Source organism: Labrus mixtus, chromosome 2 (genome assembly GCF_963584025.1).
Source record: "Labrus mixtus chromosome 2, fLabMix1.1, whole genome shotgun sequence".
NCBI lineage: Eukaryota > Metazoa > Chordata > Actinopteri > Labriformes > Labridae > Labrus > Labrus mixtus.
The window spans coordinates 9,201,944-9,215,585 of record NC_083613.1 but is presented as its reverse complement, the minus strand read 5'-3'; the positions used below and the strand labels follow the sequence as shown (position 1 = coordinate 9,215,585).

Sequence of the window (13,642 nt, the reverse complement as noted above, 5' to 3'; positions counted from 1 at the left end):
GGTCTTTGGTTTATGTCACCATCTATTACCATCTTAATAACAGTTAAAGCTCTCATCTATATTTACTACTAATAAGCCGATGTTGGCTTATTAACATTAATATAAAATGGTTGACTTACTTTACATTAAACCTGCCTTCATGATTCATTTATTTGTTTATTTTGATAGGGACTGTGTACAGCCTATTAGCTGTACCAGAGTTAGGTATAAGTTCATTTACATCTGTAGTCTCATGATCCTGTTAGCATGTTGACATTAGCATGTAGCTACACGCTTGTTAAATCCAACTTGTGTTTCTCATTTCTCAAGAGAACTACAATAGTAGAGTCTGACGTGGACTTCTTCTCAAACACTGATGGAGCCAGATATGTTTAGGTTCTTAAATATATCAGAAGCCTGATTTTGAGTGATAGTATGAGCATTAACAGAACTTTACCATGAAGCCTGACTGAGACATTGTTCTGCGATATTAATGGCTGATATGAGCCCATCATAGTTATGTCAGTATCAGTGTCTGTGTTTTCTGAAATAAAAACTTTTTTTTTCAACTATTTTTTTTATTTTTTTATTTAACCCTTTATTTAACCAGGTTGGTCCCATTCAGATTAAAAACCTCTTTTTCAAGGGAGACCTGGCCAAGACAGGCAGCAGCAAAAGCACAAAGTTACAGACGGAAATACAAAGAGAGACAGTACAATTTAAAAACACTGCCCACCGTAAAGTTTACAACACTTTCAGCACTGTTCAGTCACACGTAGCAGGAGGTAGGGCTGTGCTCATAAAATCAATATGGCAATATCATGTGCTCCTTGCAAATACATGTATGGATGCAGATGTTACAGAATCGATATCCCTGCAAAGCTGTGAAGACAGTTTTACAAGTCAATTGACCTATGGTGCAGTTCACAATAACACCATAGCCATGACTCTGGGATTAAAATATTTGAATGTAAATTATTTCTAGGACCTCTGAGGACCTGAGTTGAAGTGTTTTAAATTGTAGGATCCTTAATATGCCTCTGCTGTTATTCTCAACAAGAAAGAACAGCTGTTGGAAAGAATTCTGTGCAGGACATGGTCATTATCCCAAATCAATGTAGAACGATATGTATCGTGTCGTGGCCTCTGTATCGTGATATATCATATCGTGGGGGTTGTGGAAAATACCCAGCCCTAGCACTAGGACACAGCTAAGCAGGCAGTGGTTGGTAGTAGAATTGGTTGACAATGTCTAATAACCTTTAAACACAGTTTGGTATTTTCTGAATAAAGCAGATTTCGGAGACTTATGCATAGTAAAAAAAAAAAAAAAAGGTGTGAACTCTCTGTGCCGTCCTATACAATTGTTGTGGATCTTAAAGAACGTGTGATGATTTTGTAACTTGTGTTGTTGGGATCGAAATTGCATATCTGAGAAGATGACGGTGATGATTGAGCAAAGGGAGACAAACGCACAAAGCAGCTTATTGGTGGCACAAATCAATGCAGCTCTGTCAGCAAAGGTGCTCCTCAAAGAGACTAATTTGTCCCTGGTGCTGTGGTGTCAGCAGCACTCAGCCAAGCTCTCATCATGAGATGAAGTCCCGTCACCTCACAGAGTTATCTCACCTCACACATTTCACTGCGAGAGCAACACATCTCAATCTGGACTCTGAAACACACACATGCACACGGAGAGAAGAGGGAACCAGACTGTGATGGAATTGTGATGGAATGTGAAGCTTATCTTTGGCTGGCAGAGAAAGACAAAGTGTATAATAGACACACACGCTGACACACACTTACACACTGACATTTCCCAACTCTCTGCAGGAGTCACTAAAGTCTTAAAGCTCCTGAGCACTGAAAGAGAGTTATGGCTTTAATTGATTTGAGTTTACAGTGCTTTTCCCTCTCACATTCTGCTTGATAGCTGGCCCATTGGGTGTGATAGATGCAAACATGCAAAATACAGCTCACTTATATAAACAGCAATTTCAAGAACACCATAAAAGAGGATGAAAAGTAATTAAATCTCTGTGCTGTTTTCAAGGCCAGCCTTTTTAAAAACATATTCAGTGATTTGATGGAAAGTAGGGCCCGGCCGATATGTGATTATTGGGGCCGATACTGATATATGTATTTGGGAGAAATAGATAGAAATGGAAACATAATTTGATGATTTGTAAAAAAAAGTTATATATATCCCATTTTCCATAATCCCATTTTAAAATTAAAATAGCACAAAGAGCACATATCAAATGTTGAAACAGAAATGTAAATGCTTTTGGAAAATGATATGCCCATTTATAATTTGATGCCAGCAACATGTTGGGACAGTCTTTACAAAAAACTGATGAGTTCAGGTGAAAAGGGTGAAAAAACACCTGATGGAAGATTTCCCAGTTCAGAAAGTTAACTGTTTGAGGGTCTCAGAGTCTTTCTCAAGTAAAGATGGGGAGTGGTCACCACCGTGCGGGCAAATAGAACAACAGTTCAAGAAAAAAGTTTTCTCAACACAAAATTATAAAGAATTTGGGGTTTTAATCTTCAACACCAGTTCTTCTCAACTGGTCTATCCTCAGGACCAACCAGCAACTCCTTTACGAGAAATCGTGACCCAAATTCCTGATATTTCTCAACCAATCAGAGTCATTTAATGAACAGTTGTGTGATGAACAGTTGCACCTCGGACGGTGCAAAACATCGGCCACAACAAAGAGACACGTTTCAAAAGCGCCTCACAGACTTTTTGACACAATCTTTTTGCAAGGCACACATTCGGGGGGCCACTGGAATCTTCTCCGTGACCCACTCTTGGGTCCCGACCCACAAGTTGAGAACCACTGTTCTAATCTATACACATAATATCATTAATAGATTGAGAGTATCTGAAGGAATCTCTGTATGCAGGGGTCGGGGACAAGGCAGAACATTTGTGGATGGCTGTGATCTTTTGGCACTCAGACCAGGCAATTCAAATATTTGTCTCCTCAGTTCCTATATACATATATATTTATTTTTTAAAGGCAATGAAATTTCTCAGTTTCAACATTTGTTATGTTGTCTTTGTGGTACTTTCAGTTAAAATTGGGGGTGTTTTAATGATTTGCAAATCATCACATTGTATTTGTATATATTGTATATAACAGAAATGGGATTGTTTTAGAAACATAGTATTGTATGAATGAGAGAGGAGATGATGAACTCTCAGAGACTGATGACTCTACACTGCAGACGGCCTTTACTCCACAAGACATTTCGTTTACTTCAGCTGATTTCCTCAGTTTATAACCTCTCGTAACTTTACTGTTTTTGGTTCAGCGTGACCATCTCATAACCCAATTTAATGCATAAGCCTAAGTTTTATAAATCACATGTTAACCTGTTGCAGTCATAAGAAAGTATAAAAGAAAGTCTTGATCAGTAGTGGACAGTGTTTAGTTAATCCAGATAAAATATAACACTACAGTTTATTGTTTTTTTGTGTACTTACCATAAACCAGGCTTTTGTCTGGATTTTGATTTTGTCTTATTGTCATGGTTTTTCATGAACATCACCTTTGATCTTTGTGTTGTTTGTGTTTGGCAGCCTGCAGTGCTGGATAACCTCCTGACCTCCATGAAGTTCGTCCTCCATGGCATGGGCGTCCTCAGGATCAACCTGGCTAACAGCAGAAATAAGGTAGTGCATCCTGATGTGTCTGCATCAGTGCATCTCTATGTCTGGAAACTTGTGCTTTACTTTCATTTTTTTATCATCATCTATCTTTCTACAACTACTCTATTGCTCCAAATGTTCCGACGTTTCTCTTTCTTTTCCATCTTGTTCTTTCGCCTTTGTTTTTCCTCTACTTCATGCTGCCAGTTTTCCTGCACTTCACCCAGATCTCCACCAGAGAGCAGCACTGCTACAGCTGCTTCATCCAGCAACACAAACACAGCAGCAGCAGTTTGTTTGCGTGAGAAAAAAAAAAGTTAGACAATGGGTGGGGATTTGATTGTGGACTTCAATTTGATTTTAACTTTGTTGTCAAAGTTATTAGAGCTCATACTCTCTCCACCCACTCAGCACATCCTGCTGGGAGATGATGACCCAAACATTTCCTCTATTAAATGTCACTAGTGTGTGTATTTGTGTGCACATCCATTCATTTGTTCATCTGTTTTGATTACCAATCAAATCTTTAGAGTGGGGACAGACTCCTGAACTTTTCCATCTGGCCTCTGATCCTCCCTGACCACACGCTCATCCATCCATATATCTGTCTCTTCTCGCAGATCCACGCTCATTCTGTCCTCTCGTGTGGGCGATGTTTTGACGAAGATCAGGTACTGTTTCCTTTCCTCGGCCACGCCCTCTCCTGCCTGTGGGCCGACCAGGGGGTGAGAGCCGCAGCATCCAGGGGATACGAGTACGAGCTCAATGACTCTGCTCTGTAGTAAGTATTCTTCCAGCAAACACTCAGTGTGTGCTGTGCTCAGGAGATGCAGGGGTCTAATTATCCGGCCTGTCTGATGCCAGGCCGTGTGCTCGCTGTCACTGGGAATTAAAGTCTGGAGAGAGGGAGGACAAGAGCGAAGGAGACAAACCCAATTAGAGTGTAATTTCATGTAGCTCTACGGCCAATAAAATACATCCATATATAACTCAAATTATACATACACATATTTGTTTTGCACTTGCTTTGGCTGTGTGTTTATAAAAAAAGCAATGTGAATGCATTTTAAAAGATCTGAACTCAGTAGATGTGATCACAGAGAAGGTTGAAAATGTATGTATTTCAATAAAGGACAAACAGGATGCAGGGATCAAATAAAAAAAAAAAAGTGAGAGTGAAAATGAGAAACAAGTGCAGAAGAGATGGCGTGTGAGATGCAGAAGTGAAGCAGAGCTGAACCCACCGGGAGGCCGTCCGTCCTCATCGTCTGCCATGATGAGAGGCCTCGACTCTGGGTTATCTACACCGACAGGCTCCCTGGTTCCCACTGAGAACGAGTGCACATCACCCTCACCTATCCTCTGCCTGGACACACACACACACACACACACACACACACACACACACACACACACACACACACACACACACACACACACACACACACACAGCGTTACTCTTTAAACTCTATTTCAGCTCTACTGGATACCAGTTGTGATCTTCTCATTGGCTGCTCTTCACTGTACCCAGAAGTTTGACAGATCTGGGGAAACTGTCTTTAAACATGGATACATTTAGACACTGATATCTTTGTAAGAGAATTATTAAGAAAGTGCCTTTGTTTTAAACTTGTGTGACTTTCCTATATAGTGTCATTTCAGTTGGTTTTTAATGTGTTGTGACTTTTGTTTGGCTTCTATCTTGGCCAGGTCTCTACTTTAAAGAGAGATTTTAAACCTATGTAGGACTTGTTGGTAAAACAAAGTAAAACATTTTTTTTTAACTAAAACTAAACTGAGAATATCCTCAAAGAGAGAGAAAGAGAAAATCCAAACATTTGGTCTTTCCAGTGGGCAGGCAGACAGGCGGGCTGTGTGTTTTTCAGCAGCGGGATGTTTCTCGCTGTCCAAGAAACTGATTCAGGATGACTGGGAGAAAATGTCACAGTTGGTATGGGTAGCTAGAGCCTACTCTGTTACTTTGTGTGTGTGTGTGTGTGTGTGTGTGTGTGTGTGTGTGTTCAGAAAGACTTCACATCTCACTGTGTACACACTCATGATACAGTTGATCACTGTAGTCGTGTTAATAGCTAATCTGTGTTTGAAAGCTTAGCCTCAGAGTGTTATTACGGTAAACCACAGAGAGAATATTAATATAATTATAATTCATGATGATGAACTGCTGTGCCTCCTGGGGCTCGAGGCTTATCGCTGCACACCCTGCTGCCTGGCAGACGACACGACCTCGACACACACACATATTGTACAAATCTTCACACCTGCAACTGGAAACAGATTTTATTCTCTTTTGATCTCAAGTTTGTCTGCAGCTTGTTAATATTTATTTTCTGTTTCTTTTTCTTTCTCCTCTGCCTTTCCCCTTTTTGGTCTCTTCTGTGTCATTCCCCCTCCCCCTCCTCTTCCTCATTTCGTAGTTTCTTTGAGAACATGATCCGCATCACGTCTACAGAGTACGTTCCCACGGAGACGGATGTTCTGCGTGTACGACTGAGGACGACGGGCGTGATCGAGACCCAGTTCAAAGTCAACCACCTCATTTTCAGGTAGTCACTTTTCAAATGACTTCTATGAAGACTTCATACAGCAGAATGAGGATGTTTATGATCGCTGACTCACTCCGAGCGGCTGCTGTCAGGTCGGCACTCGACCGTCGCACCAACTTAGTTCACTTCTGCAGCTGTAACACTCTTATCTCTGTCCACAGCCATGTGATAGGCCTGAGATGTGAGATGGAGATTTGCATCTTCATTCAATAAGTCAATATGGCACCTATCTGTTGGCTGTACACTCATCTACTGACTGCGCGCACACACACACACACACACACACACACACAGACTGCTGGGTCTTATCAGTGGGGCAGCAGAGGGCAGGTATATGAGCGCTGGAGGCTGATGTCAGATCAGCATATTTGTCTCTGATCAATGAGCCGCTGTCACATCATACTAACTTCTGTATCCTTCTCCGATGGCTGAACTCATTTCCTGAAGCTGCTCATGTTAGTGACAGACTGAAAGATGTTGATGAACTTGATTTCTCTGCAAAATGACTGATGCAAAACAAACAAACATCAAAGACAACACTAGAAAGCTAATAATATAATATTGTGAATGTGTGTGAGTACACATGGTAAGTAATGGTAAGTAAGAACTTTATTTTGACATGTAGGGGCGGCAGTAGTTCAGTCCGTATGGGACTTGGGTTGGGAACCGGAGGGTTGCCGGTTCAAGTCCCGGTGTGGACCATAATATGGAAGTTGGAGAGGTGCCAGGGCATTTCCTGAGCACTGCCGAGGTGCCCATGAATAAGGCACCGAACCCTCAACTGCTCTGGTGTGCTTCCTGTATAGCAGTGTGTAGCTTTTCAAATGCATGACTTTTAAAATTGTGTGTAACATCACACATTACAGAAATACGGCTGAGATGGGGAACATTTCTGCAGAATGTGGACGTGTGCTTGAAGCGAGAAGTTTACAGTTCAGATGAATGAAATAGCTGAAAGACTTTCTGAATAAGTTGACTCTGTAGGTGGTTAGGTTGACAAAATCTCAGATACTTTTTCAATACCTTATCAATACCAGGTGTTTTTAAAAGGATATGTTCTCTTTTTAATGATTGGGTGTATCAAAGATCTTCATCTTGATGATCTTGAGTCATATTTTTAACAAAACGTTGCTTTGTGTGAATGATGAAGCAGTAATGCTCTATTCAAATTCACAGGTCGGCAAATACTCTGATACTGACATTTCTCCAGTCTATTTGGCTTCTCGTGAAGATGCAAATGTTTTGTTGTCTTTTACAAGGAGATGACACTGAGATATATTTCACAAATAAGTACACTTCAGCACAGACATGTTCCCAATGTATTCTGTAATTGTCAGCGTGCAGGAGTTTGCCTGCCATTTTTGGTAAATTAAAATAAGAAATTAGCAAACATTGTTGGCTTGGTTTTCTAATTTTGTTACCCTGGTATCGTAACGGGTATCAATTTCCTTTGATTTTTACAACCCCAGTAGATGATGGGCGGTCCAATAACACTGAAAGAAGCTGAGGGTGCAGTTAGAAAGACGCTTCATTATGTTGTTCTGTTATAGTTTGAGTGCTGAGTGCATTTGGATTGAAGTTGTGTAGAAACAATTTGTTTTATGAGAGTAAGAAAACCTGATGAAGTTTTTTTTTTTGCCTGCTCTCTTCGTTGAGATATTTGTTTTAAAGTGAAACAACATTTGTGGTCTGTAGAAGTGTGAACAAGAAGGTGTGTTTGAGTGTTGGCTCATAATGCATGAAGGATTGTGGGTGATTTTCCACTGTTTGGCTTTAATTGAAAGATAATGTGCAGTGCAGGGTTAACCAGGGCAGAACTGTACACACATCCTCTCGTAGTGTCTGCCTGCAGTGTATCTATCATATGAAGGAGATCTAATTCCTTGCTTCCTTTTTCTTAATAATGTGTACCTGCAGAGCCACAATCAAAACAACCTGTCCTTCCTCCATGCTCCACATCACATCTCACATGGAATCATAACCATAAAACACATTAGCTCACTTTCTCATAAGGTCCCTGTTTAGCATATAAACATTGTAGAGCGAGTCACTTTGTCAGTAGAAGACTTCAGTCTGGGGTATTGGTGGCACATCTAAATGCTTCTTTTAAGTCTCCAGATGCCAGAGACTTGTGAGTGTTTCTGCGTCACACAGCGTACACACATTAGGTTTGAAGTATGTCACAGGAGTCAAAGTATCAGCAGTAAACAAACATTCATTATAACCATATATGTGTGGTCCTGTGCAGATAAATGCTGCGTCACCCTTGAGTCATTGCTCGTTGTTTTTGATAATTTGTTTGTGCGTGTGTGCAGTTTATTTCCCCCCCTTTAAGACATTATGATGGTGACGTCACCATGGTGACAGTGTCAAATCTAATATGTGGGGGGGGGGGGGCATAGTCCCAGGTGGTGCTGCTGGATGGAGCTCAACCTCCTGCTCACACACAACCTTTCTTTTATCTGCAGGAATTCTTGATCATAATTAGGTTTGGATTATTGACACGGGGCACCTTGAGACTGAGATTGTTCGTATTTGTAGATTCACGTCTTGAATTTGAGATGATCTGAAGCCCTCGGGTTTGATGAAGAGCTTAGCATAAGTTGATGTCATTACTTCAAACTTGGAAACAAAAAGGATATTAAAGGGATTGAATGGAGTTTTGGAGAAAGCTAGCAGATAGCGTGAGTGTTTTCATTCAGATATCAATAATAAATTAACAAAATCCTGCACTTGAAGGAGAGATGCAGGTAGCACAATAACAATGTTTTTATACTTAGAATACAATGTTTCACTGATAATATGATTTGGTGATTGATGTTGGTGGATGGTTTTGGAAAGCAGCAGCGATTGCAGAGTTAATACGGCGATGGAGATTTCTGCTCTGACTTGGTCTCATTTTGTAAATATTGAGGCTGCACTTGTAGCTAACACAATTCCAAACTGTCTGAACGGTTGGTTCATACTTGAGCTTTCTCATCTGAGCCAGCACCTGAGCCCGGCACTCCTGTTTTTATTGTTTACAAATCATTTCATGTTGAACTCTGCAGTTCTTTTTATGATTCCAACCTTTTCAGTATTCATGCAGGAAGTGAATGTTTCCAATTCAACAAAAGTACTGAAAGAAAACGTTCATGGCTTTAAATGTCGGGATCTGTTTAAAAAGTCCAAAATATGTCCCTGTAACTCTTCCTGTCCTCTTTTCCTTGAACACAATGAAAAACGTGACAGGATCAAGGAAAGGTGTGATGGGAAAAAGGGAATCCTTCTGCTTTAGCACTGGTGAGATGTTACAGATGTCACTAGGGCCTGCTGTGTAAAAACTACAATCAAATGATGGACTACAAAGACCACATCAATGCTTTCTCATCAATGCAGACATCATAATGTGATCATCTCGATGATAAATATGACATCATTAAGGTGTTTAGAGATCAGAGGTTATGAACCAGAACAGCTCCTCAGGACGAGCCCGCTTTAAGCTGCTGTGACAATCTCAAGATCTGAAAACACCAGGAAGGTTTCTTGATATCAAGAATGATTTCAAGACTGTTTTTTATGATTCCCTGACATAATCCTTAAATTCCCACTATAGTGTTGTATTGAAATCATCTTGTCTTCAGAATCAGAATCAGAAATACTTTATTAATCCCAGAGGGAAATTCATTATTCTTAGCTGTTTATATTAATATGGTCCACACTGGTTCTATCTAACAATCAACCTTTAAGTAGAGATTGAAGCCCTTTGAACATTGATGAATATTGTATTTATTTATCTTGTATATCTTAATTAGAATTAAAACTATGATCACAGTTTGGCTATAACTGCCCTGATCAGCTGTCTCTACGACAAGAGACACAAATACAGGATGAACTATTAATTCATAGATTGATCCATTGGAGGTGGGGACTAAATAAAAAGAAATATGTGTGTGTGTGTGTGTGTTTGCGTGTGGATAAGCATGAAGTCTGAGAACTTTACAGCCAGACAGTCTAGTTAGCATACAGATGTCCTGATTGACCCTTGGCCCCTATTTCTAATAAGGATCTGGGTCTTTTTCTGCATCGTTAACATTAAGTGCTCTGATAATTACAATTATAACACGGTGGATAAAGTCCAAGTTTTTGTATGCTGGGCAGGTCCAAGTGTGTGATGGAAACTGAAACTTTTTTTTTTACATTTGCTCTCTGCATTGAGTGCAATAAGCTTCATAACTTTTTATTTCAACAAAAATCAATTGATGGGCCATAGACTGTAGACAAAGCTCGGTGTCAGAAACAAAACAACATTAGAGAACGGATAACTAAATACAATTAAAACTGCAAGCGGTGATGAAGGGCCCTCGCACCCCTGTGCATGTCGGGGTGTGTTGCGACCGCGGGAGTGCAGCAGCAGCATAACGTGGCTAAGCAGCAGGCCGTGCAGTCCGATTTGTGTAAAAGTTGTACTATGGTATGCTGAAATAGGCAGCGTAATGAAGATCACAGAAAATTTTGACGTAGAGCAGTTCAGGCTGGCACTGTCATGATAGCTCTGAAATATGGAGCAAGTTGAGTATTGTGTAGTACTTATTCCTTGCAGTAGGAGGCGCTATGGTTAAAGTTGACTATTGTCATGTCAGTGTGTTCAGAGGCCAACCCTGATTATACATGTGTAATTTGAGGCAGATCAGACAAAGTATATGACAGTTACAACCACTTCCTGTTTGACGGCGAATGATGCATCCGTATGGTGAGAGCGTTGGACGTAGGTGTTTGAGCTTGAAAGTGTTGTATGGCCAAGGTGTTTGCATGGTCCCCACCAATTCTGAGCGGGAAATGAGCTACCTTGTAGCAATGGCTAATGCTAACTGAGAAGCAGTAACTTCCTGTTGTCAACAGGTGGCGCTGTGACTAAGCAAAACATGTCAATCATGGATGTGTTCAGGGCGGGTCCTGTATCATGTATAACAAGAGGATTTTTAGTCCGTCCCGAGAAGCTTAATATGCGTACCAATTTTCGTGAGTGTACGTGAAAAAATCCTCTATGGGGAGGCCATTTTGAAAATTTCAAGGGGGCGCCACTGAGCCATTTTGCAAAATTATTTTACGAAACCACCAAAATATTGAATTTTTCGCGATGACCGTGGAAGGTTTGGTGAGTTTTCGCGCACGTTCAGGCCCTCAAAATCGCGTTTAAAGTGGAGGAAGAAGAAAAATAATAATTCCTAGGGTTTCAAGAGGGTCCTACGCACTTGTCAGTGCTTCGGGCCCTAATGATGTCATTGTGTTCTCCAAATAAAGTCAACGTCCTAAGTTTTTAGTCATCATGTGCTCAAACCAAAGACAAACATCTAATTTTAATCAGGAATTTCTATCCGGTTTGATGCAAACAAATTCCTAAAATAGCAAAATATTTACAGGATTCCTCCCCAAATATTTATGCATAGCTTCCATTCTCCTATCAAATTGACACTGTTCATATTAGAGTAACAGTTAGACACTAAAACAGAACCCGATGTCTACTCTCTGGCTTTTCCTGGAGCTTTAAAACTCATGTAGTCGACAATGAGTAAGGTCTTTTACTTGCTTTCTGTAAAGTGTATCGAGATAAAATTAGTCATGAATTGGCGCTTTACAAATAAAGATTGATTGATGTTCCCTTAAACTCATAGCCTTTGGATCCGCCCAGAAACAGTTGAAGTCAGATCGTTTGACTTTTTATTTCTAGTGATGTATGTATATTTATAAGAGTGGCTGACTGCCCAATTCAAGTTCTTTTTTAAGATCAGCCAGCAGTGTGGCTCCAGAGATACGAGCCTATCAAACCACACCATATTGTTTGTTTTTGCAGAAATTCATGGACCCCACGAAATGGATTGCAAAGCTTAAACTTTGACCTAAGTGCTTACACCATTTTTATGATATTATACCAGAACTATTAACCCTTTCATCAGCCTCAGTTTTTTTAAAGGTTTGTTTTTGGGTCTTTTTGTGCCTTTCTTTAGAGATAGGACCGTGGATAGAGTCAGAAATTGGGGGAGAGAGAGTGGGGAGTGACATGATGAAAAGTAGCCACATGTCAGACCTGAACCCAGGCCGCCCACAAAGCCTCTATACATGGGGCACGCGTGTTAACCACTAGTAATGACCCACTGAAGCTACAGACCTATCACAGATCAGTGGGTGGGACCTCATTCCCAGAATCGAAACTCAACGTCCGCCATTTTGCTTGGACGCTATGCTAACAGGCTCTGTGGAGAAAGTTGAGAAGAACGAAAGTATGATAAAAGTATGTTTCAACTTCAAACTGTTATGGATGAAGGAGATTTTGAAGATCTTGTGCTCGAATCGGATGTTCGTGACTATCTCTACGAGCTGCAATATAGCGACGAGGCGACTGCTGCCGACAGGCAGGTCTGCAGCTGCTGCTGGGGTGTATCCAGAGGGGTGGTCAGGGGTGGCATGGGCCCCCTTGAAATCCGATTGGCCACCTCGGTGCCACCCCCGATCAGAGGCAGGACTTAAGTACAAATCAACTTTTCTAGCTGTTTTTACAGGATAATGGAAATACTTTGAGTTTTCAAGCGTACAAGCGTTTGCATGTCATTTTCTAAGTATTTAAAATTGTGACTGTGCCCATAAAGAATCAAGTGGTGGCCACCCCAGTTAAAAAAGACTGGCCATTAGAATCGTCCTAATGTTTATCCCCTTTACGGCGCCCCTGAGCACATCTATTCAGTGCCAGTCCTGTTGAGCTTTGTGGGGTCTCTGTTCTGACATTTGACACTTGAGTTTTACTCCGATCCAAGTCTTGTGACTAAAGTAAACACCTGTGTCTGTTTTTCTTTCTGAATAAACAAAACGTTTTGTCAGTTTCTCTGTTTTTCTCCGTTTTGAACTTTCGTCTCCCCTCTGGCTCATTGAAAGCTGGACCCAGGACTTGACTGAATCTGATATGAAAGCTCACACTGCAGAACCAGCAGGAGGGGACTGTGGTCACTCGCAAAGCAGGCAGTACACTTATTACTGATCAGACTGTTATTAGAGAAGCTACACGTGTGCTTGTGAGTAGGTTTGTGTAATGAAGCATCAGCTTCACTGAGCTTCAATTTCCACAGAAAAATTTCCATCGGAAATCGCATCTCATCTTTTCCTTATTCCGTCTCTGCTGTTTGTTTTCCTCTGTGTGTGTTTTTCCACGTTTGTTTTTCTTCAATAAAGAGCTGCATTAACTCGATGGCTGCTCAAATGGAAGGTGGGAGATGACACATCTGGTTTTTAAAATGAGCGAACTGATGATTTCTCTGTTTCTCTGCTCTTATGCTGTGTTGTGTTTTTCACTCTCATCCTTTCCATGAACATTGACCTTTACGCTTTTTCTGCTGCTGTGTTGTGATTGTCTCGAAGAAAATGTTGTGATTGTCTCAGGGACAATTGAAAAAGGCTTTGTCTGGTC

The 13,642-nt window shown here is 40.8% G+C and overlaps 1 protein-coding gene across 1 annotated transcript in view; it reads left to right on the top strand.

The window, feature by feature from the left end:
- Positions 1–13,642, top strand: part of gnav1 (guanine nucleotide binding protein (G protein) alpha v1) — a 30,472-nt gene that overhangs the window by 7,581 nt on the left and 9,249 nt on the right. The window contains exons 3-5 of the mRNA XM_061050514.1: positions 3,572–3,664; positions 4,261–4,421; positions 6,076–6,204. Coding sequence (XP_060906497.1) covers positions 3,572–3,664; positions 4,261–4,421; positions 6,076–6,204 — 383 coding nt within the window. The remainder of the gene's footprint in view (positions 1–3,571; positions 3,665–4,260; positions 4,422–6,075; positions 6,205–13,642) is intronic.